At 52.2% G+C, this 24,741-nt stretch overlaps 7 protein-coding genes across 7 annotated transcripts; 2 read left to right on the forward strand and 5 right to left on the reverse strand.

The window, feature by feature from the left end:
- Window positions 1-119: 119 nt before the first annotated feature.
- BO88DRAFT_410698 (PT repeat family protein) lies at window positions 120-5,026 on the reverse strand (the record flags this gene model as incomplete). Its single annotated transcript, XM_025708012.1, has 2 exons — window positions 120-4,681; window positions 4,759-5,026. The coding sequence occupies 2 exons, from the start codon at window positions 5,024-5,026 to the stop codon at window positions 120-122; spliced, it is 4,830 nt and encodes a 1,609-aa protein (XP_025567066.1).
- A 3,607-nt stretch (window positions 5,027-8,633) lies between these two features.
- Window positions 8,634-11,547, reverse strand: BO88DRAFT_484230 (alpha-L-rhamnosidase; the record flags this gene model as incomplete). Its single annotated transcript, XM_025712275.1, has 1 exon — window positions 8,634-11,547. The coding sequence occupies one exon, from the start codon at window positions 11,545-11,547 to the stop codon at window positions 8,779-8,781; it is 2,769 nt and encodes a 922-aa protein (XP_025567067.1). The 3' UTR covers window positions 8,634-8,778.
- Window positions 11,548-12,081: 534 nt separating this feature from the next.
- Window positions 12,082-13,522, reverse strand: BO88DRAFT_91882 (uncharacterized protein). The gene has a single exon (XM_025713257.1). It carries the CDS (start codon window positions 13,224-13,226, stop codon window positions 12,453-12,455), a length of 774 nt encoding a protein of 257 aa, XP_025567068.1. The 5' UTR covers window positions 13,227-13,522; the 3' UTR covers window positions 12,082-12,452.
- Window positions 13,523-16,120: 2,598 nt separating this feature from the next.
- BO88DRAFT_400911 (cysteine-rich PDZ-binding protein) lies at window positions 16,121-16,985 on the forward strand. Its single transcript, XM_025705710.1, has 3 exons — window positions 16,121-16,451; window positions 16,549-16,672; window positions 16,731-16,985. Exons 1-3 carry the CDS (start codon window positions 16,263-16,265, stop codon window positions 16,814-16,816), a joined length of 399 nt encoding a protein of 132 aa, XP_025567069.1. The 5' UTR covers window positions 16,121-16,262; the 3' UTR covers window positions 16,817-16,985.
- BO88DRAFT_440578 (CAF1 family ribonuclease) lies at window positions 16,850-20,984 on the reverse strand. The gene is made up of 7 exons (XM_025709809.1): window positions 20,428-20,984; window positions 20,281-20,373; window positions 20,000-20,226; window positions 19,305-19,950; window positions 18,814-19,260; window positions 17,498-18,165; window positions 16,850-17,432 (listed from the first exon to the last, which is right to left on the reverse strand). Exons 1-7 carry the CDS (start codon window positions 20,660-20,662, stop codon window positions 17,139-17,141), a joined length of 2,610 nt encoding a protein of 869 aa, XP_025567070.1. The 5' UTR covers window positions 20,663-20,984; the 3' UTR covers window positions 16,850-17,138.
- Window positions 20,985-21,240: 256 nt separating this feature from the next.
- pex26 lies at window positions 21,241-23,092 on the forward strand. The gene is made up of 2 exons (XM_025713258.1): window positions 21,241-21,785; window positions 21,847-23,092. The coding sequence occupies exons 1-2, from the start codon at window positions 21,334-21,336 to the stop codon at window positions 22,709-22,711; spliced, it is 1,317 nt and encodes a 438-aa protein (XP_025567071.1). The 5' UTR covers window positions 21,241-21,333; the 3' UTR covers window positions 22,712-23,092.
- Window positions 22,845-24,663, reverse strand: BO88DRAFT_400917 (uncharacterized protein; the record flags this gene model as incomplete). The annotated part of the gene is made up of 3 exons (XM_025705711.1): window positions 24,422-24,663; window positions 23,533-24,349; window positions 22,845-23,465 (listed from the first exon to the last, which is right to left on the reverse strand). Coding segments are annotated over exons 2-3 (1,319 nt in total), but the record flags the coding sequence as incomplete, so codon positions are not given.
- Between the last annotated feature and the right edge of the window lie 78 nt (window positions 24,664-24,741).

Here is a 24,741-nt window from a genome sequence, read left to right on the forward strand (position 1 = left end):
CAAATGCTAGCAATGGTGCAGCAAAAACGCTCATCAAGAACAGATTCCTGAACCATATTAGCTTTGGCAACCACAATCATGAACAATAAACGTCTCGGTCTTCAACACCCGACACGACTCTACTGGTTGTTCCTCCCACGGCGACGGAACGGCGAGAAAATAGCCCCAAAGAAATTGGTGAACACAGCCCGAAGGATGGTCTTAAACCAGCTGTCATGTTTACGGTTCAGAGAAACAGCTGTGACTGACCGGTTTTGACTTTGGGCACGATCTTCCTCGTCGCCCTTGGTGGCAACTGCCTTGTCGGCGGCATTCTCGGACGGCGCGGCGGGCTCGGTGGCGGGCTGGGACTCGGAAGCCTTCTTGGTCTGGTCTTCGGCATCGTCTTCGACATGGGGCTGTTGGGTGGATGCAGAAGGCTGCTCGGTAGAAGGTGCCTCGGTTGCTGCTATGACAGGGTTAGCTCCATATTCGGTAATTTCTAGCTGATTCGCTGCAGGACTTGAGAGGTGCTTACGCTCGGTAGGCTTGTTTTCGGCGACGACTGCCTTATCTGTGCTCTCAGGCTGGACGGGAACTTGCTTGGACTCAACGTGCTCAGGAACAGCTTCGTGTTCCTTGTGAGTGGCCGCATACACTCCGGCGGAAATGGCAGCACCGGCAGCAACAGTAGCAACACCTGCACCAAGAACCTCAGGGCTAAAGATGCTATCCTTGGCAGACTCCTCAGGAGCGGCCTCCTTGGCCGTCTCAGAAATAGGCTCTTCGTGTGCTGTCACAATGTTGGCCTCGACAGGAGCCTCGACCTCGGTAGGCACAGGCACTTCCTTGGCTTCAGGCTCAACCGGGGCCGGCTCACTGACAGTTTCAACCTGGACAGGTTCCTCCTCCTCGACACTAACAGCCTCAGCAACTTCGGCCTTCGGGGCTTCCTCGGTAGCAGCAGGCTCGACAACAGTCTCAACTGCAGCCGGTTCATCCTTAGGAGCATGCACCGGCTCGGCAACCTGTTCCTCAACCTGTGCGACAACTTCCTCCGCAGCCTTCTGCTCCTGTGGCTCTTCGGCCTTGGCGGTTTCTTCGTGGGTCTCAGGGGCAGGCTCTGCGGCAGCAACCTCCTTCTCGACCGGAGCCTCAGTAGCTTCAACAGTTGCGGCCTCAACAACCGGTTCGGTAGCAACGGGCTCCTGAACAGTTGGCTCAGAAACCTTGTCGACAACCTCCGCCGCCGCGACTGCTGCAACAGCCGCAACAGCAGCCTCAGCAACGGCCTCCTTCTCAGAGTGCTCGGTGACCGACTCAGCTGCCGCTTGTTCTTGGGCAACTTCCGCAACCGGCTCCTCAGCAGTCTCCTTTTCGGCCTCATGAGTAACAGGCGCCTCGACAGCAGGTTCCTCGATGGCAGCCTGTTCAGCTGGCTCTTGAGTCACCGGCTCCTCAACGGCTTCCTTAGCGACGGGTTCTTCGGCAACAGGTTCCGTGGCGGCAGCCTCCTCAACGACAACCTCCTTCACAGCAGGTTCCTCGACAGCCTCCTTAACAGGTTCCTCGACCACAGGCTCTTCAACAACAGGCTCCGTGGCAGTAGGCTCCTCAGCGACGACCTCTTTGACGGGTTCCTCGACAGCAGGCTCCTCAACAACAGCCTCCTTAACAGGTTCCTCAACAGCAGGTTCCTCGACGGCCTCCTTAACAGGTTCCTCGACCGCAGGCTCTTCAACAACAGGCTCTTCGACAGCAGGCTCCTCGACAGCAGGCTCCTCAACAGCAGGCTCCTCAACAGCAGGCTCCTCGACAGCAGGCTCCTCGACAGCAGGCTCCTCGACAGCAGGCTCCTCGACAGCAGGCTCCTCGACAGCAGGCTCCTCGACAGCAGGCTCCTCGATAGCCTCCTTAGCAAACTCCTCGACAAGCTCTTCGGTGACTGGCTCAGTTTCCTTGGTCGACTGGTTGTCAAAAACGATCTCATCTCCAGCAGTCGTAGCGACAGTAGACTCAGCCAAGTTGGAGGACTCGTCCGTCGACTCGTCCGCGACAGTGTCCTCAATGGGCTCCTCCGTCTGCTGGGATTCTTGCACAGTAGACTCCTCCACGGTAGGCTCCTTAGTAGATTCCTCGGGAAGGGTTTCTTCAGGCTTGGTCTCCGCGACGACTTCCTCCTTCACTGGCTCTTCAGCAGCCGGAGCTTCAGCTGTATGCTCAGGCTCTTCAGCAACCGCCTCCTTGGTCTCTTCAGCAGCGACCTCGGCAGTCTCCTGCGACTCGGGGACTGCGGGAGCAGCTTCATGAGCAGGCTCCTGGGGAGCCGGGACTTCCTCCTTCACGGTCTCTTCATGTGCAACCGTCACTTCAGGCTCGTCTTCCTTGACGGGTTCTTCTTCCTGAACTGTCTTCTCGGCCACAGGTTCCTCGACGACCGGCTCTTCAACAGCCGGTTGGTCGACAACTTCTTCGGCCGGAGTCTCCTGAGTAGTCTGTTCGACGACAGGCTCTGGCGCGGTTTCCTCGGTCTGCGTGGTGGTTGCTTCAGGGGCGGGCTCCTCGACAACAGGCTTCTCAGAAGCCGGCTCCTCAGCAGCTGGCTGGGCAGATGCCTCGGCCTCTGTAGCGGTGGCTTCAGCAACAGGCTCTTGAGCAGGCTCTTCAGCAACATCCTTGGCTGAAGTCTCCGTGGCCGGTTCCTCAACTGCAGGCTGGGCGGTCTCTTCAACAGTCTCCGAAGCGACGGTCTCAGCAACGGGCTCTTCCGCAACCGCCTCAGCCACTGCTTCCTCCGCAGCAGTCTCCTTGGGAGACTCCTCAGCCGTCTCTGGAACGGAAGCCTCGACAGCAAATTCTTCTGCGGCAGGCTTCTCAGCCACCGGTTCTTCGACAGCCGAGTCAACCTTGACAGCTTCTTCAGCCACCTCCGTGGTCGAAGTCTCGACAGGTGCCTCTTCTGCAACAGTTTCAGTCGCTACCTCCTCGACAGGGGTATCCTTAGCAGGAGTTTCCGTAGTCTCTTCAGCCGGAGCATCAACAGCAGCCTGTTCGGTAACAGGCTCGTTAGAAGACTCCTGTTGGACAGGCTCCTCCTTGGCAACCTCTTCAGCGGTTTCCGTGACCTGTTCAACGGGCTCCTCTGTCGGCTTCTCCGTGACCGGTGGCTCGGCGTTTTCGGTGGTTGCCTCTGTAGGGTGCTCCTCTGCGGGCTCTGCAGTCTTTTCCTCTGTCTCAATCGAAGCTTCAGCTGCACCTTCAGATGCCTTCTGTTCAGCAGGCTCTTCTGTCTTGAGCTCCTCAACCTTCTCCGCAGCAGGTTCAGCATGCGCTTCTTCCGCAGACGGTTCAGTGGGCTCATCAGCAACTGGGGTCTCGGTGACAGGCTCGGTGGCCACCTCCGCTGTCTGTTCAGAATCGGTGTTCTCGAGGACAGATTCTTCGACCGGGGCCTCGGAAGGTTGAGGGGCGGCGGATTCCTCCTCAGCGGGCTGCTCCACAGCGTCCTTGTCGGTAACGGATTCCTTGGCCTGCTCCTCGACAGGTGCAGATTCCACAGGGGCCTCTTCAGTGGTGGCCTTGTCCACGGTTTCCGTGGTAGGCTCAGCAGTCGAGGGCTCCGGAGTAGATTCCTCCTTGGTCACTTCCTCCGAAGGTTCTTCAACGGTGGGCTCCACAGCAGGGGTCGCCTCGGCGGGTTCTTCGGCCTTGACTTCCTCCTTGGCGACCTCCTGCGCAGGTTCCTCCGTAGCGGGCTCGGTAGCCGGAACCTCAGTGGGCGCTTCCGCTGTTTCTTCTGTAACCGACTCCTTCGCAGGCTCTTCGGGAGCAGCCTCAGTGGCAGTCTCGGTAGCTGTAGTGTTCACCTCTTCCACTTCCTTTGTAGGCTCTTCTGCGGTAGATTCGGTAGTCGTCTCGGCGGCGGGGATCTCCGGTTCCTTCGGTGCGGACTCTTCCTTGGGGGCCTCCTGCGTAGTAGCTTCTTCAACAGTCGACTCCGTCGGCTTCTCGGCGGCAGGTTCCTCACGGGCCGGTTCTTCAGTAGCAGGTTCAGCAGCAACATCCTTGGCAGCAACCTCGGGGGTTACTTCCTCCAGGACGGGCTGCTCTCCCGAAACCTCAGCCTGGGTCGGTTCCTCCGCTGCGGGCTCTGGAGCAGACTCTGCCGGCTTCGACGTGACCTCCTCTGTAACCTCAGTGTGTTCAGGCTCTTCGGCGGCCTTTTCGGTGTCCGCGACGGTGGCGCTCTCTGTCGAAGTCTCGGGTTGCTCCTCAGCTTTGACCTGGACGTCAGATTCAGGCTTCACCTCCTCGGTGACGGCGGGGGCAGCTGGAACCTCTTCCGCCTCCTTCGGTGCGGGCTGGCTCTCAGCAGGTGTTTCCGTCGCCTCGTCGGCCTTCTCAGTCGTAACGTCTTCGTGCTTGGAGTCGGAGGTTTGTTCGGCGGATTCCGTTCCGTTGACCTCAGGTGCCGCGACACCGTTGGTGGCAGGCTCCGTCACTTCAGCATCCTTCTTTTCTTCCGGCTCGGGGACCGACTCGGACTGCTTCTCCTCGACGACGGGTTCCTGTACGGGGGCAGCATGCTCAGCGGCTCCATTGACGCCGTTCTCTTTCGGCGCGGCTTCCTCGGTCTCTGCGGCGGCATCTCCGCTCGGTCCAACGGTGAGAAAGTTGTTCACCAGACCTCCTTCCCCTGCGGCTGTAGTTGCAAGGTTTGTCAGCTTCAGATGGGTTGCGCGATGATGCAATGACGGGGAAAAGAAGGTTCAAGCGTACCGTGTTTGACAGCCTCGTCGTGGAACCACGGGCCGGAAGCGCCCTCGCGGAATCTATATTGATATTGACCAGGCGACAGCTCCAACTCGCGGTAGAAAAGATATTCTGTCGAAACCAATCCCTCCTCATCCGGTTCGGTATCCACCATCTTGGAGCTCAGTTCGAGGGGCTCCCATTGCGGCTCGGAGAAAGTGCCGGCCACGAAGACGGGATCGTCAATCGGACGACGGACAGAGATTGTGACGGTCTCACCAGCGGGGTGGGCCATTGTGGTCATAAAAGGTCGTAACAGTCGTTAAGATGCAACAGACGCAAACAGAAGGAAAGAGGAAGATAAAACTGTAAGACGCTGGACTCGACTAGGCTTTTTTGTTGTTGTTGTGATTTTCTGAGAGTCTGGAGGTATCAAGACAAGAACAGACGGGCCACCGCAAGGATATCAATGGACTGGAAAAGCAATAATATACAGGCGATCAGACGGCAAACGGCGTGGTAGGACAAGACAGCGCCCTCCCGAGGTGGAATTGAAAGGTGTATGAGGAGTGAGGAGGTAAGGGGAGGGGGAGGATGTCTTGGAGGGGCAGCGGAGAGATGAGGACGAGATTGGAGGGGGGTGGGGAGAGATGGGAAGATGGGTTTGATAAGAATGACTCTTTTGTTTGGGAGTACAAACAAACAGCGATGGATGATGAGAGAGGTAAAGTAAAAGTAAAGAGAAGATTGGGAAGAGAGAGGGGAAATTCTAATCAAAAGGTTGGAGAGGGAGAGGATTGGGAGGAGGGGGAGGAGGAGGAGGAGAAAAAAAAATTACTGGTAGGACGGAGCAGCGCCGTACGGACAGGACAGGACAAGACAGGACAGGACAAGAATAGCACCAGCAACCCAGTACCAGCATCCGTCAGTTACTTGCTTAGTAGTACTACTACTTAGTAAGTATCTAATTCTTCCCAGTAACTACATAACAATAATAATAAAACACTGCGGTCCCCACGGAAGACCGATGGGGACCCAGGATGACTGACTATCTATCTAGTCTACTCCTTCTAGTGTAAGGATGGCCGTTAATTAGCCCGGTCAGTTGGCGGGGCAGCTGCAGTTGTCACAGTGATTTCCAGTTTTTCCCCCTTCTGCCTAGTAAGGATTTGTTTTGATTTTGATTTTTTTTGGTTTGGGAGGGTCGCGCCATGATGCCATTGCCCGGGGACAACTACTTTTCTACTACGTACAGTTTTGATTTTTCCTCCTCACCCGCTCCTCGATGGGGGGGGCAAAGGAAAAGGTGGGTGTGGATGACCACTGATAATGGAACAATCAATGAGGGAGGGGGGAAACGGCAGAATTAGACCCAAGGTTAAAACCTACGAGGAGCGAGTTGCAAAAGCATGAATGATCAAGCCATATCAGACCGGAATGATTGCTGGAAAAGCCGAGGCGCAGGCGTTGGTCCGGCTCCAATGAGAGGCCGTTCGCATTGCAAGCGCCGCAGTCCGGAGAGGAAAAGAAAGAGAGGAATTATTGGCATCACATTCGCCGATCCTTTTCAAGCTAACGAGCGCCTGGGAAAGGAAAGGAAAAATGCGGTGAAGTGATGTGGCTTTGAGGGCACCAATCATGCGAGGTGAGAAGAGAGACGATGAGAGACCTTGCGATGCAAGATAAGCCTGGACATGCGCCTTTCACAAGCAAGCTCTTACGCTTCGGAGGACTGTGAGGGTACTACATATTCTTCCTGGAACATCTACTGCTGCTGCTGCTTACAATGCAGGTTTTGTATGATGCAGGATGTAGTTGGGAACAGGCTTTTCCTCTGCTGCAGTTATCTTCTCTTGTTCTTCTTTCTGCGACTGATTTTCCCCTATGATGTTCAGCGGAACGTTGGAACCAAAAGAAAAAAACAAAAGAGAAAATCCCTGATGGAGCGAGTGACTGACTGACTGGCCCGGCAGAGTGGAGAACTCTCTCAGTACTAGAAACTAAACTAGGCTGAATTAGTGGCACCACCGGCACCTCCACCCGCAGCTCGCCGAAAAGAAAAAAAAAAAGACTTTTACTTTTTCGCAGGGCAACTCGGCACCGGCGGGAAAGCGTCCCGAAACAGAAGACAGGGAAAAAAAAAGTCCATCATATCAACAACAACAACAAAATACCCTGTACTAGCAGTATTTACTTCGCGCGTTTCTGGTTAAGCCACCTTTTACCAATTCACCAATTATTGAGGGCGGAACTATACTAAAGTACCTCAAATCTGATCTAAACCTGATAGTTACCCTGGGGAATAGATGGAGAGACAGATAGATCCGATCGCATCGAATCCCGCTGCACAGCATATGTAGGTCAATAAGTACCAGTCCAGTCAGTCCAGTCCAGTCCCATCTGTTTTGCACTTACATGTTCGCCTCCGCAATTCCCGGTGTTATGCTTTAGTCGCTGCATAACAAGAAGACATCATGATCATCACCATCATACTTTTCCGGGTCGGAGGGTTGCTGTGTTGGCAAAAGCGAAACCCGCAGTTCCTTCAGGTCAGGTGTATGATCTTCTCATCCAGTAGAAGATAAGTATGTACTAAGTGCCCTGCAAGCTCGAGCTTCATTGCACCTACGAATAAGAAATCATATCGATAATTTCCTAAACCACCATTCGGTGGAAGGGAACCGAACTGATCTAAACAACAGCATAACTCACTAATAATGAATACAATGAGTCATATAACCAACCTTTTCTCCTTTTTCCTATTTCATCCTCTCGCTTCCTCCCTCCCCTATTGACCTCTCTCTCTCCCCCATCCACTATCTATCCATACTCCATAGTACTCCGTATATCCATCTACTCCATCAAATAGACTCGTATTTCTGAGTCCCTCCCCCTATCCAATAAACCCCCCATGCCCCCGGGGCCTCGACTAACCCAGCCAGACAAATTCCAATTCCATTATAAATCGCAGTGGAGCCCAAGTATCCCCTTCCCCCCATCCAGCCCAGCCATGGACACCAGAAACCAGATCACGGCAATTACTTACCAACTGAGTCATGACTGACTGGGCAACACCAAAAACAAAACATCTGCCGTCGTCATTTCTCACACTCTGACGTAGTTGGGTAACTATTTTTTTTGTTCTTCCTGCATAGAAACAAAGTATAGAGGTAGCAGCGAGTAAGAAAAAAAAATGTAGTAGTCTAGTCCGTAAACTCTATTTTGTTTTTATCTCTACTACAACTCAATGCTTCCCCCCCAGTTAGATCCATGATTGGTTGGGGTTTTCTCGGAGTCCGCTTGCCCTCGTTCACATATCTGCGAGGAGCTCGAGCCTCGGGCAGCGAATGGAAGATGCCTTAGCGGCGCGGGATCGTCACATGGATCCTAGCAGTAATACTCAAGCTGAGTTTCTACTATGTAGTAGATGCTTTTTGTGTGTGGGTTACTTTCTAAGCTGTTCAACAAATAAAAATAAACAAACAACCACAATAGTAGTTCATGGTACCAACTATGATGTTCATAGTATCTTGAATGTCTATGAGATAATACTACTAAGTACTATGTACTTGGAAGTAATACGTCAGTTGTCGGCATTGTGTTTTGTTCAACGGCCGAGTTGGATTTGGTCGGTAGTCTTCTCTTCTATCTTGATCTTCAGTCTGATACACTGGGACTTGTAATGCCACAAAATAGAGGAATCTACCTCAATAAATGATTCCAATACTATACACCCATATCTCCCCCTCTCTCCAGTAAATACTACCACCACCAAAATGTTTTGCTGCATGTCCCGCTTCTTTGGTGACAACACCGTGTGAGAGCTTCTACACACTGGTTACTTACTGAACATGCATCAGCTCTCACCACTACTCCTCCTTTGACTAAATTAGACTTGTTGTCCACGTAACTAGCATTGTATATTATACCTGATATTATACCAAAACCTCGTCAGTGTCTAGTAGTCAGGTATACCACGTCTATTATTCATGTGGGGTACCTTAATGGTGTTTAGGAGGTCGACATGTTCTAGATAGTGGAGGAGATTCACGCAATATCCTCCGGTTCCGGTTTACGCATAATCGGGATCAGAGGCTTTGGTGGCCAATCCCTAGAATAGTCCATCCACTCGAAGGGCGCTGAGAACTTGTGACGCCCTGAACCCACCCAGAAGCCCCCATCTTCACGAGAACCAACGGGCTGTGATAACTTCTCCCGAGTCGGCAAAATCACGCGCGCGCGAGAGTTGGGCGGTATCATCAAGTCCATGTGGAAGCGATCTGCATCAGTCTCGATCGACCACCGGCATTCCAGTCGCCCATAAGGAGTGTCGTACATGGCTTGAGCAGAATGAATTGTAGGCCCAGGTGTCGGGGCGACCTGTATGTGTTTCCAGCCTGGGGCCAGAGGGCTGACGCCGGCTACGACAGAGTGCAGCCAATTGATGATCGAACCCAGGGCGTAGTGGTTGAAGCTGGTCATTTCGCCAGGGTTGATGGACCCGTCCGGAAGCATGCTGTCCCACCTCTCCCACATGGTCGTCGCTCCCATGGTGATGGGGTACATCCACGATGGGCGAGACTTCTCCAGCAGCATCCGGTAGGCGATCTGGGGATGTCCGCTCTTGGTGAGAGCATGCGTGATGATTGGAGTGCCCGCGAACCCGGTGGCGACGCGAAACTTGGCGAGCCGTACGAGGTGGACGAGACTTGATGCTGCAGCTTGCGCTGCTTCAGGGGTGGAGTGAAGGTCGTACACGATGGCAAGGCTAAGCGCCGTTTGGGTATCGCCGACTAGTAAACCAGTGGCCGTTATATACTTGGCCTGGAACCTTGCCTTCAGTTGGTCATAGTCCGTCTTGAATCGTGCGGCATCCTGACACTGGCCGAGGACCTGGCTGATCTCGGACATCACTGAGGTGATGTGCACGAGATAGGCATCAGCGACGAGAGTTCCGCTGGTGCGTGCATCCCCGGGTTCCTCTGGCGGCGCTGTTGGGTCTAACCAGTCGCCCAGTTGCCAAAGTTCAGGATCCCAGAGTCCATCCGAGCCGCGACGGATGCCACGATCAATCCAGGCGAGCATGCTTTTATATTGTCGGCGGAGAATGTCGCTATCCCCATACGACCGGTAGAGGGCCCAGGGTGTCAGGATCACCACATCGTCCCACACAGCCTGCGGCGTATGCGGCCACAGGGTCTCACTAATGATATTGGGGACTGTAAATGGAGGCACGCAGCCATCTTTCTCCCTCAGCTGCTCAGCCGCGACATCTTGCAACCAGTCGCTCAGCATGCCAGCAGTATTGTAGAGGAAGTTGGCCGATGGGCAGAAAATCTGGATATCCCCGGTCCAGCCAAGGCGTTCATCCCTCTGGGGACAGTCTGTAGGGATGGACAGGAAATTCCCACGCATACTCCACCAGGCATTGGTGTGGAGTTGATTGACCATAGGGTGCGAGCAGGAAAACCATCCGCTGCGGGTCATATCAGTGTGCATCACAAGCGCCTTGATGTTGAGGAGCAGTGAACCATCGCTTTCTTCATCCCAACCATTGACCTGGACGAATCGAAACCCATGGAATGTATACTGAGGCGACCAATCTACCAGCTCTGTACCATTTAAAATGACTTCGTCGGTGCACTTGGCGTGTCGCAGGGGTCGAACCCCGAGCTCGCCATTCTCTAGCACTTCGGCGTGGATGAAGGAGACGCGAGAGCCTGAGGGCTTGTTCAACGAGCGCACACGAAGTCGACCGACCAGGTTCTGGCCGAAGTCGATGACAGTAGCACCGGACGGGGTCTTGTGGACCAAGACTGGGGATATCTCCTCGGTGATACGGACTGGGGGAGCGTTCGGTGCCACCAAGGCCGCGGTTGGTATGTCGAGTTCCCGGACGGCCACCCAGCGGGAGGCCTGGTCAAGGAGCGAGCAGTTCCAGGTCGGATTCTCTTCACGGGTATCGTAAACCTCGCCGTCATAGAGCTCACTCCGGATGATGGCACTGGGGGTACATTTCCAGGTGCTATCAGTACATATGGAGAGTCGGTCTCCCTTAGGTCCCAGTTGGATCTCCAGCTGGGCCAACACGGCCAGTCGATCCCCATACAGCTGCCTTCGCCCACCAAGGAAGCCGAGGCGAGTGGCGTACCAGCCCTCTGCAACCTCTACTGCAAGGACATTGGGGCCTTCGGCGTTCAGAAGGGGCGCGATGTCGAACACTTGATAGTTCAAGCGATGGCGGTAGCTGGTCCATCCGGGGGCGAGACACTGATCCCCCACCCGATTCCCGTTGACGAAGGCGCGGTATACTCCAAAGCTGGTGATATAAATTCGGGCCTTGTCGATGGTACTCGCCACAGGAAGTTGGAATTCCTTCCGAAACCGCACCGGCCGCAATGGATTATCCGGCTGTGGATCCTCAGGACTGGCAATAGGTCGGGCTACCCAGTCAGCGCGGTCGAGTAGTCCACACTCAATGCTCCGCCAGGGAGACCAGGAGGTGGCACAGTCACCCTGCTGCTCCTCGCCGGCGCTGCACCCGTATGCCCGAACACGGACCTGTGCGATTTCTCGGGATTGTAGTGGGCCACTGGGCCAAGGGACGAGCATCGATGCATTGCTGCTCACATGGTAAGTTTCCTCCGGAGATCCAGAACGAACAACTTCCACTTCGTAGGCCGTCTGCTCCCAGTCGCGAGGACTACTGTCGGTGGTGAGGAATCGCCATGACAGACGCGGAGTCGCCGTTCCAATGCCAAACCCGGTTGAGTGTTGCTCAACTGTAGGGGTTTCAATCAAGATCTGGCTGGTCATGGCCGGGGATGATAGTAGGGGCGAAATAGCATCAAGAGAGACAAGAAATACTCATATCCTTCATAAGCCAGGGAATATTTATGTGTGATGTATGCATGCCAACGAACTGCAAGCAGTAGTCGTCTCTCGCGCATCATTCCCACGAAACCCCGAGGGGCTCGGAGTAACCCCGCATACTGTGTCAACCTCACCCCAGCACTAGACAGGAATCTTGAGGTTTCATTGTCTTCTTCCGAAGCATGTGGGGATAATCATAGAGTAAGATGATAATTCTTCTTGCGGGATTGAGTCCTGACACTCCTCGCAATGAATTGCTATGATGATGACCATATCCAGGAAGTATAACAGACAATACTGGTTGGAGAAGAGGAGAGAATACATAACTTTAGGCGAGCATAGTTTAGTTGGATCACATGACTAGCACGTGTTGCTGGATGTATCCAGGCAATATTATTCTACAGAGTACTTGAAGTAGTAGGAATACAATGCTAGATGTTCTATAGGAAGGGCGGGTCTAGATCTTATGATCTTCATCTCCTTAGCTCAGCTCTCAGGGAGAGGCAGTCTCCTAGTTCTTGAGTAGTCATACTTGAAATAAACCCGTTCTATAAGTTGTAACGACATAATCTGCTTCGTGGGTATACCTTAGTATGAAAGAAAAGATCGTATCAAGTCTTCATTAAATCGATAAGTGTTGAACAGCCAAACTCAATAGATGCTCATGTCTCAGCAATCGCTCCAACCATAACATAAACCCATGCTCGCTATCTCCCGCAATGCACCAGGCTCCTGAACCCAACCAGCCCAAAAGTCCAAAGAGAAAGAAAGCTCATCGACTCATAAGCGTTCAATGGTCGTAGCTGGAACCAAATCAATGCTGCTAAGACGAGATAAGACGGAAAAAATTACAATATCTCCAGATCCTCGAACTCGACCACCAATCCTTCGTTCGCTGATGCCGCCGCCGATCCGGCCACCCCCGGACCATTGGCCATCGCCCACATCGTCCCGGTGCGAGGCAGACTATGCGGGCGACTGGCATAGACGCCCACGTGGACGAACTTGTCTTCTACCCCGTAGAAGAACCAGGTTACTTCCCGCAGCTTCTTCCACGTGCTGCTCACGGCCGCCGGGCTCGCTGCATACGGCACCGCTGATGGATCCTGGTACCATATCCAGAGCGAATGTCCAACTCGCTCTAATTTGATTCTTAACGAATGCATAGCCGATGGACCGCGATCGGGGATCGACAGTGGTGAGAGACACCAGTCCGCACCGTCGGAGGTTGCGCTTACCGACGATGCGTTCATCGTGCCCGAACTGAACTCCATCCCGGCCTTGACCCATTTACAGGGTCGTAACGGTTGAGGGTATCCGGGGCGGCCCGATCGTGGAGTACTGTCTGGCGAAAATGATTGCGGCGCAGCTCCGGCAAAGATAACCAAACCACCCTGGTCCCATTCCATTTCCCAGTCGGCCGTGACAGTGACCTCGGCAACTACAAATGGGCTCCGCAAGGATGTAAACACGATAGGAGCCGTTGCAGTATCCCGGTTCGGTGGCTTACGCCAAAGGTCCGTATTAGGGCCGGCGGTGAGGGTGAAGTATTCCATGCATGGCGGTAGCGAAAATGTCGAGGGCAGATTCAGCGCCGTAAAAGACGAACTGCTGGGGGGCATTTTCCTTATCTCCTCTCGATTCCTTCGACCACTGGAGTAACCACTAAGAGACGTCCCCTGGTTCGTTGCGCGAAACTTCCGTGCTACCGTGATGACACTAAGTAGGCGAGTCACTCAAGGGCCCTCTTATCCTTACTTTAGGTTTGCACTTAGAAAACTTTGGCGGACAGCTCGTGGGAGGGTAATGAGCGATGCCCGCTGAGGTGTGAGGGAAGGGAGATGAAAGAGAAAAGAAGCGTGCGGTGTGGGCAAGATTCAGTTCCGATTCCACCTTGAAGCAAGGGATTCCCGACCTCTTGACGACGTGCTCAACGTCAACCTGCCGTTCTGGGCCCTGAGAAAAAGAAAGGTGAAGGCAGGGAAAAGGAGTCGGTAATCAATAAACTAGACTAGTAGCAAACCAAGCCTGGTCCGGGCGCCCAAGTAGTGTCTGGGGGAAAAAGCAAAAACACAAATGATTGAAAACCGCTAGACTATGTCAGGGTCAGTTGAAAAGAGTCCTTTAAAAAAAAGGAGATGCCCGGAGGGGGGTTGATAAGGCGAGGATGGGAGACGTACAGTTAGCTGGCTGTGCGCTGAGACACGCACGAACAGTACCAGAACAAAGACTTATAGCCAGTCCAACGCGACTGGCGGTGATCTGACAACATCCCAGCTAAAGAACCCAGCCCGTGGCGATGCCACCCGAAGGACCGCTTTATAGAAGAGTCAGGTCAGGGAACCAGCGAGCTGGCCCCAGGGTGATGGTCTGGGCAGAAAGAGCGATGTCCAACCAGACGAACCACGGCGCTGGAACAGGCGATCATTGCTCGACAGTATCCAGGAACCTGGGTAGCACGGCGACCCGTGCTTGCATCTTCCTTCCTTTCTTTGCTTTTCTGTGCCGTTCTCCTCTGGTTGCCCTTCGCTTTTCCCTTAATTAATTTTTCTTCTTTGCTTTCCCCTGCCTTGTGCATAGAGACGAGTTCCCGTCTTTGCAGGTTTGCTATCCCAGCCTGGGCTCTGGAACTCGCCGTCCCAATGCAGACCAGTTCAGGAGTGGCGGGTCATCCTGCAGCTTTGGGAGACAAACAGCTTTTTGGGGAGGACCACGCAAGTCTGAGTTGTGGGAGGGAGGGTCGCCTTGTTCAGGGCAGCTGAATGTCCAGCTCCCATCTGCACGAAATTTCCAAAGCCCAAGCGAGTCGGGGATTGGCTGTCAGAATTGGAGGGGGAGGATGTCGTGGAAGAGCTGAAGCCGAAGTGGAGGGAAAGTTGGGTTGTGCGAACGAGAAGGATTTAAGACGGGCAATTTGTTGCCACATCCACTCGGAGGCCACGATGGTCAGCAACCACCGCTCATCTTATCTACTTGCTTTCTCTTCTTCCCGTCTTCCATGGCCAGTCAGCCGTGATTCTATTTTGGCCTGCTTACTGCCGTCCGGGAGGCATACGCATGTGGCCCTTTCGGGTTGCGGGTGGTTGTGCACACCATCGCGCCCGTACCTCGAAACATTGGTCATGAATCAAGAGGGCTGCATCGCTGTCGCCTAGTGCACCATCCCAATACTATGTATGAACATCCCCGAGGCCTGAAGAACTGCGGCCAGAAATTAAATGGTCTAATATGCTTACCTGCAGGTGTAGGGTGTTCTTGGTTTCCGAAGTCAGCACACCATCATTGGCCTTAATTGGGGCTAAGGCATGGTGACTTGGAAAATACCCGTCGAACTATGACTTGTCACGATCTGAGGCGCCTGGGCGAAAAAAGACGTGATCCTCTTGACGAGGCTGTTAGCTTCTTGTCTATGCCCTCTCCGAAGACTAGCTTTATAAATCCACCTGCCACTCTTCGGGCGACGGCCGGTGTTGGCAGGCGCCCAACTTGAAGATTAAAGCGCTAGATCTCCGCCCGGCACTTGATGGCTGCTCTGAAGTGTGGATTGACTGTAGTTATTCTTCACACCCGGTGAGCTTTTCTGGAAAGCCACTGTCATAACCCAGTTATACGGATCGACCGGTTTTGCAATGCGCTTGTGATTACTGACATGCTGTGTTCAGCCGATGAAACTCAAAGCCGGACGGCATTTCACACCGGCCGGATTTCATTACGGACTTCGGATGTTCTGGCTAGACTCGCCTGATTTTTGAAACTGAAATTATTAGCAAGTAGGCATATCAACTGTTTGTTGCTGCTCCTCTTCACCCTTGATCTGTTACTAATATTCAAGGGCATCTGGAGCTATACTAAAATCAAAGCAGGCATTTCAGATGTATAGGCATCTATTGTACACTCGGCAAACTTTGCATATTCTTCGGAAGCACTCCGTATACATTCGACTGCAATGAATCCCAGATGCAACATGGAATCACATTGTTCCGGACTGATATATGCATGGATCGGCGGGATGTGTTAGGATATAACACCAGTTTAACAGAGTTTTGTGACTGATTCAAGCCAGACTGCAGCACACCCTGCAGAGAACCTTGTACTATTCGACCATGGACAACTAGTACGGTGTTGCTTATTGGAGTATATACTCTGATGATCATCTCCATTAGTACATCTGACACTACACTGCTACCGAATATCATATGACAGTATATATTAGTACTGACCAGCTGAGACCAGTAGTAGATACTATCCAGCCAAATCAATTACATTACACAGCAACCTTCTCTATGACTTCCTACAGCAGATAAGTCTTACTAAAAATACTTAAACTAAAATAACCAACCCACAAAACCAACATCCACCCACCGTAGCTACCAATGTAAATATGTATAACCCCCAACCCAACTACGGCACCCCACACCCCACCACCACGCAAAACCCGGGTGCAGTTTAGTCTAACACTACCAACCAAGCAACTGGCGTCATCATCCCTCCAATACTCTCCACCCATAATCCATCCATCCAATACTTCCTATCCCGACATACTACTCCCATCCATCATATCTTTCACCACCTTCCACCATCTCAACATATAACTGCTCATACCCACTTCTCTCTTTTTCCACCCCCAAAGTAATAAGAAAAGACCAAGGCAAAATAAAATGGTCTGCGCCAAATGCCAAAAGAAACTCAAACAAACGGAGCTCGCCACTCCCGGCGTGAAACGCAAAACAGAAATGTACTATGGCTCACCGGCCACAACGCTCGGTGGTAGTAGCAGTGGTGCTGGTGCTGCTTCTGCCGCGGGAAAGGCTAAGTCTAGTACATTGGGGAGTACGGGGATTGGGAAGGTATGTATATCATCTTTTCTTCATCATTACTATTGTTGTTACTATTACCAGTACTGTGAAAAATGATGGTAATGGTGATGATGCTAATATCGTATAGAGCAAACTCCTCAGTTCCAAAGCTAAGAACCCCTACGCGGCGTATGCTTCCTCCTGTGAGGTTTGCAAAACCAAGACGGAGCAGGGCCGGAAGTATTGTCAGCGGTGTGCGTATCAGAAGAATGGTTCGTTTTCTTTCTTTTTACATTACGATTGACGGATGATCTGGCTAACGCCGTCTAGCGTGTCCGATGTGTGGGAAGGGGTTGACGGGGAGTTCGTCGAAGAATCAGCCTGCGATTACGGGGCAGAAATTCAATTTGAAGTAGAATCATCGGTTGGCAGTCCTTTTGTTGAAGCATCTAGATACCTACTTATGTCTATTATCACTATAACTGGGAAGGAATCTGCATGGCGTTCGGTTGATTCGGGATAGTCTTAGGAACAAGAAAGGTCTTCATTGCAAATAGAAAGCGAAAAGAAAACAATAAAAGCTAGTTATACATGACCGACGAGATGATATATGCAAGACTCAGACCTGCTGTACTACCAACCAAGGGCTACATCCCCTCGGGGAAAGAAACAAGTCCGCACAACGACAACTATCCATATCCATACACTACTACTCCATCACACCTCAGAAACACCGGCTTACCGATCGGCCAGCATGTTCTTGACGCTGGCGTAGTACTGCGGCTTCACAAACTTCGAAATCTCGTCCTTCGACAGCCACTTGAAGTCGGTCAGGTTCTGAGCGTTTCCGGAAAGATCGGCCTGGCCGGCCATAATGCGCGACTTCATGAAGAAGACCTTCTCGCCTGCGGGGCCGGTTGCCAGCTTGCTCGGGTTGCGGAAGTTGTAGACGTAGTGGCCCACGGGGTGGTAGCCGACCATCCAGGTGTTCATGTTGACACCGGCGGCTTGCTCAAGGGTACGTTCGGCGGCCTGTTGTCAAATAGCGTTAGCGCTGCTGCCACTGCTGAGGCACTGAGCAGAGTCAGCGAACTTACCTGACGAAGAGTCTCTTCAGCCACGATGGGAGAGCTGGGGAACGTCCAGAAACCATCCTTGGACTGCACAAGGAGATAAAGAGTCCTCTGCAGCGCCCGGTTGAGGCTTCTCTGATCGTTCTTCTGGTCCGCCTCCGTCACCCGGGGGAAGGGTCTCGGAATCTCTTCCTTCTTGCTAGTATCCTGGGAAGTGGCATTGACCGTCGACTCCGCATCTTGCACAAGCATCTCCACCTGGTGGGCCGGGTCCGACTCGACGGCTCCAACGAGGAGTTCATCGTTCCATGCCTCCTTCGAGTACGGGTTGTACTTGCCGATGTCGCGTGCGGGGGTCTGACGCTCGCGGATCTTGCGCTTCCAGTCCTCGTCGGCGGGCGTTCCACGCTTGAAGTAGAAGTATTTCGTGAAAGGTAGCTGGAGACGCTCGTTCAATCGCTTCTGGTAGAAATAGTACGCCTTTTCGAAGTCGGTAAGGTCGCGGGTGATTTGAGGGGGGCGGGAGAGGACCACGCCGGCCTTGATGGTATGGGTGGGCTTCACGACGGGGAAGGCTGATGCGGCGGTGGAGGAAGATTCTGTGGAAGCCTGTGTTGAGGCCGTGGCGTAACTGCGGCGGACAAGCGTCTCTTGACAGCTTCTGCACACTCTGGGATCGGAGATCGCAGGCCCTGGAGCAGTCAGTACGGACACGCATTGGTTCTCAATTTTGGGTTGACAAGCACATACGCAAAAGCGACGCTACGCGCCTAGCACCATTGGACCCTGACGACATCTCCAAATGTGTTGCTTATATGCTGGGGTGCTTGTCAACAGTTCCGGAGGCCGACGATATAGCGAGAAAAGTTGGCGGTCACCTGCGAGGGAGCGTCGGGACGGAGCTAGGCCCGACTGGGTTAGCATGTCATGTGACCCATTATTCCGCTTGGTTTAAAAGTTCTGCAGTGCGGCCCATTTCTGTTCTTTTCTTCTCTACGGCACCTTTCCTTATCATCACTGCGTTGAGTAACCACGACCAGTCGATCATTTTCCGGTGCTCAGAGCGGTTTTTGCGGCCATTTTTCGCTAGCGGTACCTTCTCAAATCAAGGCGTACTGTTAGATAGACGCTGCATACATTCCTTCAAATGGCTTCGCCTATGGAGACTGTAGCTGTTGCTATTTAATTCTGCAAACTAGGTATTCTGGTATCTAGGAGCTACTTTTATCGTAATTATGGAGTGTAATGAGTGGTCAACGCTCATTAGGCGAGTTATAATGCAGTGTGGTGGCTGGCTTTCAAGAGGGCCTAGCCAATGTGGCATACCCTCTCATTCGTACCAAAGACGCGCAGTTTGTTTCCATAAACGTCCCAGAATTGCGCGCCTAAGCGTGGAATCAATCGGCCCTCGTCGGCCTTCTTCTGTGTCTCAGGAGAGACGTGGGGTGTTAGGGATATTCTGGTTACCTCGCCAGCGTCCTTGCCGCCGTTGTCTTGGACGACTTTTTCAACTTCGATAGAGCCGAACATAATACGGACGTTGTTGGACTTGGGGCCTCTAGGTAGGACGACCGTAGCCTCGAAGTCGCCGATGACCTGCTTCGTGGGCTCCTTGGACTTTTCACTGGGTTGAGGCGTCTCTGGAACTGTTGGCGGAATTCCAGGAGTTCCCCTGTCTCGGAGCTGGGCAGAAAGTTTTATGAAGACCTGAGCAGTGAGCAAACTATCAAAGCCGGCTTCGTGATCAATCGTCCGCATATTGTACTTGGTGAATTGAGGGTGTATACCTGATCGACATTAGTGAGGAACGACAACATAGTTATTGACCTACTTATTGCTGGTGTTGGCTGTGCAGCGAGGCTGTCATTTATTTCCTGCAGGGAAGACCTGGGATTAATGGAGCCACAGTTGTGTGTGGCCATATACTTCGTATCCATCAACACCGGGAACATCTTGTGAGCCATGGCTTGGAAATCCTCCACACGGTCGGGGAGAGGCCCAAAGAAGCACCGACAAAAGTAAATCAGGTCCGTGAAGAGGTTGTGGCCCACCAGAATAGGTCTATTCTTCTGCAAACGCTGCTTCACCCTCCGCGAGAAGTCCTGAAGGGAACTTTGGGGGTTCTCCTTCGAAGACGACATCAAATTAATGAAGCAGAAAGGCTCGAGGTTGGTCAGATCGCCCCCAGCTAGCGCCTCCGCGATCCATCTGAATCCAGTCTGTTTCCAGATCCGTTCTTGTACCCATTTCACCCTCTGATCGCGAACGGCCTTCTCGCGCTGTTCGTCGTAGTCGATTATCTGTATAAATCCCGGCCTACTGACCGTCACCAAATTCGGATACTCCACTTCGATGAGCTGATGAACAAGCCGCTTTTGAAACCTATTGAGGTCTGTCGGCATAGATTTGGGATGATTGGGTGGAGCAGGTCCATTAATAGGCCGAGGTGGCGGGATATTAAGGTGATTCTCCCGGGCCTGCTATCACCGTCAGAGAAGCAGTACTAAATGTGACCGAATCTATTACTTTACCAAGCGCCAGCCAATCATCTACAAGACGGCGAGCATCCTTTAGAAAGGCTATAGACTCATGCTCATGGTCCGCGACATCCAGGGAGCTGCGTGCTGTCGTGCGTTCGTTCCTCTGCATGACTCTGGCCATTATTTGACTTTCCTCATCTCTCGACAAGTAGGTGACGCCATTCTTGTACAGATCCTCCATGCTAAACTTGTTTTCCAGGAGGAACTCGACGGCTAAGTAGATCGTATTAGGTTAACGGGATGCGGGCAGCTTTGAAACGAGCATACCACTGCTTTGGAAGGAACAATTTCGGTCTAGATCCAGCTTTCGGTCGATGATTGGGCTCAAGTATAGATTGTATGGCTTCAAGGTGTACGTTGCTGTAATTGCGCTATTAACACATCAACCTGGAGTGGTGGACATGTGTGTCTAACCTGTCTCCGGATCCTCATGGCAGATAGTCAAGCCAACTTGTAGTATTTGGTATTGATCAGCAGAATTTTTGACTTCTTCATATCGCTCTTGCAAGGTGCTTCTGCTCTTGGGAGAAGGTCCGAGGCCTTTGGCGATGCCAGAGAATTCAAAGTCTATAGATACGAAACAACAGGATGCCAGGTCATCCAATACTCTGGGCAGGTGGTAGAAGAATGTTTGGGCGGATATATCCATGGTTTTCGGCAGTTCAACGATGCAGTAGCACCGTGCAAAGAAGAGTCAGTATATATAAAAATTTGTAGAGTGTAAGTAAGGCAGATACAAGGGAACCGTATCTGGCTATTGTGTTAATGAATAGGTGAATCGGGACGGAGTAGTAGATAGTGGATCAGCCTAAACAAAGAATACTGTGAGATCCCCAGTCAGAAGCTTGTCATAAGAATCGGAAGATTCTAGACCCAGTTGCACTGCAATACCAGGGAAGAAACAGCCGAGACACACGCAACGAATTCCAGCAAGATTCATGAATGGATGAATGATGGAGAGGGGAAGATTGTCACTGGATTCCCGCGACTGGAGCTGTGCCTGGGGGCCTCAGGCGTGGAGAGTCTATTTTGGGGAGTTTCCGACAGCGGCGTCCCGTGACATCAGACCCCAGACTCTCGGCCAGCGAAACGCATGAGCCGAGGTGATGCTGAAACTCCTCCAGTCCAAGCATTGTTCTTAGCCCAACTTAGTGTCACGCTGTTCCCTCTACCGTCCCAACCACCCAGAGCTCCAATTCGATCGCATCCATTTATCCCTCGTGCAGTTTCTGCTTTTACTGATAGCCGCGCACGTTCCATTCGATTTCCCTTCTTTGACTCCTCTTTCCGATCCGTCGCATTTTCCGCTGGCGGTGAACAATGGCCGACGATGGTTCCTACATGTCGGCGTCCCATTCGCAACTCCTCTCCTCGTCCACATCCTCATTGTCTCCCTCCAAGCTTTGCTCGAAAACATACAAAAAGGCATCAAGCCTCTTCTTGACACTACGGTTACAAGAAGCACTTTCAGCCCTTGAGCCTGCGATTACAGTAGTCAGGGGAGCCGACGAGCAGTTCGTCAATGGCGATGATTCCGTCGCGCCCGTTGCTTCAGCCCAGCCGACCTGGCGGATTAAAGTGTGGAATCTGTACATTACACTCCTGAGCCAAATCATTGAGTTGGGGCCTGAAGAAGGCAAGAAGTTGTTTGGGCAGAAAGAATGGAAGGCCATCTCGACCACTGTTCGCGATGGTGAGATCTGGGAGACCGTTGTACGGACGGGGTATAGAGGCTTAGAGGGATCAGTGGATGCAGAAGTCGTACATAACCTGTCAGTCATCATGTCGGATTTTCAACTACTTTCCATTACTGACAATAGTCACTTACCGCAGAGCAACTCTCCTGTTGAAACACTCGCCTTCACAAAAGCTCAATCAACAACGCCTCGAAACATACCTATCGTCTTACGGACAACCCAATCTGGATATATCAGACCATCTGACTAGTGGCTCATCTACACCGCGGGCAAATGGTGGTACGGATACCCCGAAAGACCTGGCTGCTAGGGTGAAGATAATCGAGCTGTTCACCCTACATGTTCTTCCCGCAAACGAAGAGTGGGAGTATGCGCAGGAATTCATCAACTTGAGTGAAGTTCTCGATGAGGACCGGAAGGAGCTATTTCTGCAGACGCTAGAAGGCCTGAAAGAAGAGAAACAGCAAGGGGAGCTGCGCGCCGCTGCCCTCCAACGGGAGAAGGATGCTGAGCTAGAGATACAAGCGCGAGAGGAAGAACGCCGCAGGGTAGAGGAAGCTGAGGCTGCTGAACGTGCGCAGAAAGGACATGGACGCAGCGGTAGTGAGGTGGATTACGGGATTGAGAAGACCTATCCCAATGGCAGCATTAAGGGCAAAGGGAGGTTTACAGAGAAGCAATCCAGCAAACCAGGTACCTCCGCGGGTCGGACGGCCTTCTCACCACCTGGTTCGAAGAATATCAAGAAGATCGAGAAGCCCGAGGCGCGGGCCAAGCAATCACGCGCACTGATCAACGTGGTGCGCAATATCCTGAAATACGTCAGCAAGAGCATCGCAGGCAACCCTTTGTCATTCGCGCGGACGCTTTTGTTCATGCTCGGCATCATAGCTGCATTAAGCCGACAAGACGTGCGGGAGCGCATCCGGAGGATAACAGGCTCCGGTTGGCAGAAAATCAAGGGTACTGTCGGGATGGGAGTGAAAGTGAGCTACATTTGATGAGCTATAAATTCCGCACTCTTTTCCATTGTCTATACCCCTATCTAGATATCAAACGCCAGGGACTTGTCATTTCCCTTGCTCGACTGCGTGATTGGGGCACGCGGGTTGCCTTTATGTTATATACGATTCCATTTCTATGTAAACTCTATGTGCTGATTGCTTGTCTATGCTTTATTACGATTATTTATTACCTTCCTGGGACAAAGTCACACCTGCCCCTTTGCTCTTATTTTCCAGATCCGTCCTGCACGCAGCTTCAGACACTGGACAGTCCATTTTCTCCCCATTCTCATTTGCGTTTCCCTCTCCATCACACTCCACATCACTCACACTAGCACTCTTCCTTTCAACCCGCCGATGCCACCACTTGAACATATGCACAAAGAAATGCGCCACACAAATCTGCTCCGTGGTATATAGCAGCACAGGCACAGACGTCTTCGACTTGATATACAGACTCAACGGGCCCCACATGGCATAGAGCAGCGGAATCCCCAGCGCAGTACTCTTCGCCGGACCACAGAAGCACACAGCAATAGTCTCCTGAGGATTCATCTGCTGGAAGGGAAAGAATGTCTTCCCTTTCACCGTGAACGACACACCAGAGATGATCCTCGGCGGGCGAGAACAATAAAAGCAAACAGCCGTAAGGAACATATACAGCGCAATGTTGAACAAAACCACGAAGACAATACTCGAAGCGGAAAGTGTCTGGAGCGCACCTGTTGCGAAACAAGAAGAGAAGGTAGACCTACACATCACCAGTTAGCCAACCACTACTATCTCGAAAATTAGGCGTGTCAAATCAATGAACTTACCAGACCAACAGAATCAAGCACGCGGTGCTAATCTTCGCAATGCGATACTTGGCCAACACCTTGCCCACAATATCCGGCCAAACCCAACGTATCAACTGACCCACCACCAACGGCAACAAGACCGCCAGACCCAACTGCTTGAAAACGTCGCGATACATGTCCGAGAGATCCCCATCCCCGGTTCTCCAGACATCAAACTCCTTCGACTTCGGCAGCAAAGTCACCGTCCACCCAGCGGTGATAAACGGACCGAGGAAATTCGCAATAATGACCTCCACCAGCGCAGCGGCATCATCACCGCCCGCTGAGCGAGTCATGACAACATTCGAAGCAATAGTGGTAGGAATGCAAGCCAGGAAGATATACCCGGCCAACAGAGCGCGATCGATATGTTCGTCCGGGTCACCAGCCAAGATAATATGCACGATAGCGAGGATGAAAGCCGGGATAACGAGGAACGATAGACCCTGAACAAGAACATGCAGTCGCCAGTTAAGGAGGTGGATAATAAGCTTTTCTCGAGGCACGCTGAGGCCGGAGATCAGGAAAATGAGGGCCATTGCGCCATAGAGAATGCTATACTCGGAGCGGATGATGCCGCCGCTCTTGGCGACGTTGGGGAAATAGTAGGCCAAGACGCAGGCGACTCCGATGCCGATGAGGAGCCATTGGTGGAGGATAAAGAGGGCGATGGTCTTGAGAGTTCGTGTTATGCCCCTGGTGGGTGTGGGGTCATGGTTGGATATGGACATTGCTGCTGCTGCTGCTGCTGCTCAGCTCATACGGCATGTATGTCGGGAATAAGAAATTTTCATATCTTGGCTTCAAAGTTAGAAAAAGCGATCCCAAATCTCCAAAAGAATAAACCTAATCAAGAAATTCCACATACCAACATTGTCGCGTGGTGGAATGTTGAAAAAGAAGAGTAAAAAAAAGAAGACTCGGATCATGTCCGAGCTGGGGGGCTGATAAACTGATAGGCTGAACGATTGTCCATTTCATCGGTTGCTTGACGCGATCCGGGGTTGGGACCACAACTATCAATAGTGTGGTGCAGCGTTAAAATACAAAATAAATTAGAAAGAAATGAAAATATTTCTTCAGTATTTATACAATTACTAGCGATAATGAGGAATCACAACATCCAGACTAGCGAGATCGATACATCCTGAAGAGCCCTCGAATCATAGTGGGGTTTTCCATAGGCTT

This window comes from Aspergillus vadensis (assembly GCF_003184925.1).
Source record: "Aspergillus vadensis CBS 113365 unplaced genomic scaffold BO88scaffold_2, whole genome shotgun sequence".
In the NCBI taxonomy this organism is placed as follows: Eukaryota; Fungi; Ascomycota; class Eurotiomycetes; order Eurotiales; family Aspergillaceae; genus Aspergillus; species Aspergillus vadensis.

Excerpts from the sequence above, each read along its gene's own strand:
- BO88DRAFT_91882 (XM_025713257.1), bottom strand. The coding sequence starts at position 13,226 with ATGCCCCCCAGCAGTTCGTCTTTTACGGCGCTGAATCTGCCCTCGACA.
- BO88DRAFT_400911 (XM_025705710.1), top strand. The coding sequence starts at position 16,263 with ATGGTCTGCGCCAAATGCCAAAAGAAACTCAAACAAACGGAGCTCGCC. Across the intron at positions 16,452-16,548 it reads GGAGTACGGGGATTGGGAAG|AGCAAACTCCTCAGTTCCAA; the intron begins GTATGTATATCA and ends AATATCGTATAG. Across the intron at positions 16,673-16,730 it reads GTGTGCGTATCAGAAGAATG|CGTGTCCGATGTGTGGGAAG; the intron begins GTTCGTTTTCTT and ends AACGCCGTCTAG.
- BO88DRAFT_440578 (XM_025709809.1), bottom strand. The coding sequence starts at position 20,662 with ATGGATATATCCGCCCAAACATTCTTCTACCACCTGCCCAGAGTATTG. Across the intron at positions 19,951-19,999 it reads ATTGGCTGGCGCTTGGTAAA|GCCCGGGAGAATCACCTTAA; the intron begins GTAATAGATTCG and ends CGGTGATAGCAG. Across the intron at positions 18,166-18,813 it reads AAACAAACTGCGCGTCTTTG|GGCCTGCGATCTCCGATCCC; the intron begins GTACGAATGAGA and ends TGACTGCTCCAG.
- pex26 (XM_025713258.1), top strand. The coding sequence starts at position 21,334 with ATGGCCGACGATGGTTCCTACATGTCGGCGTCCCATTCGCAACTCCTC. Across the intron at positions 21,786-21,846 it reads GCAGAAGTCGTACATAACCT|AGCAACTCTCCTGTTGAAAC; the intron begins GTCAGTCATCAT and ends CACTTACCGCAG.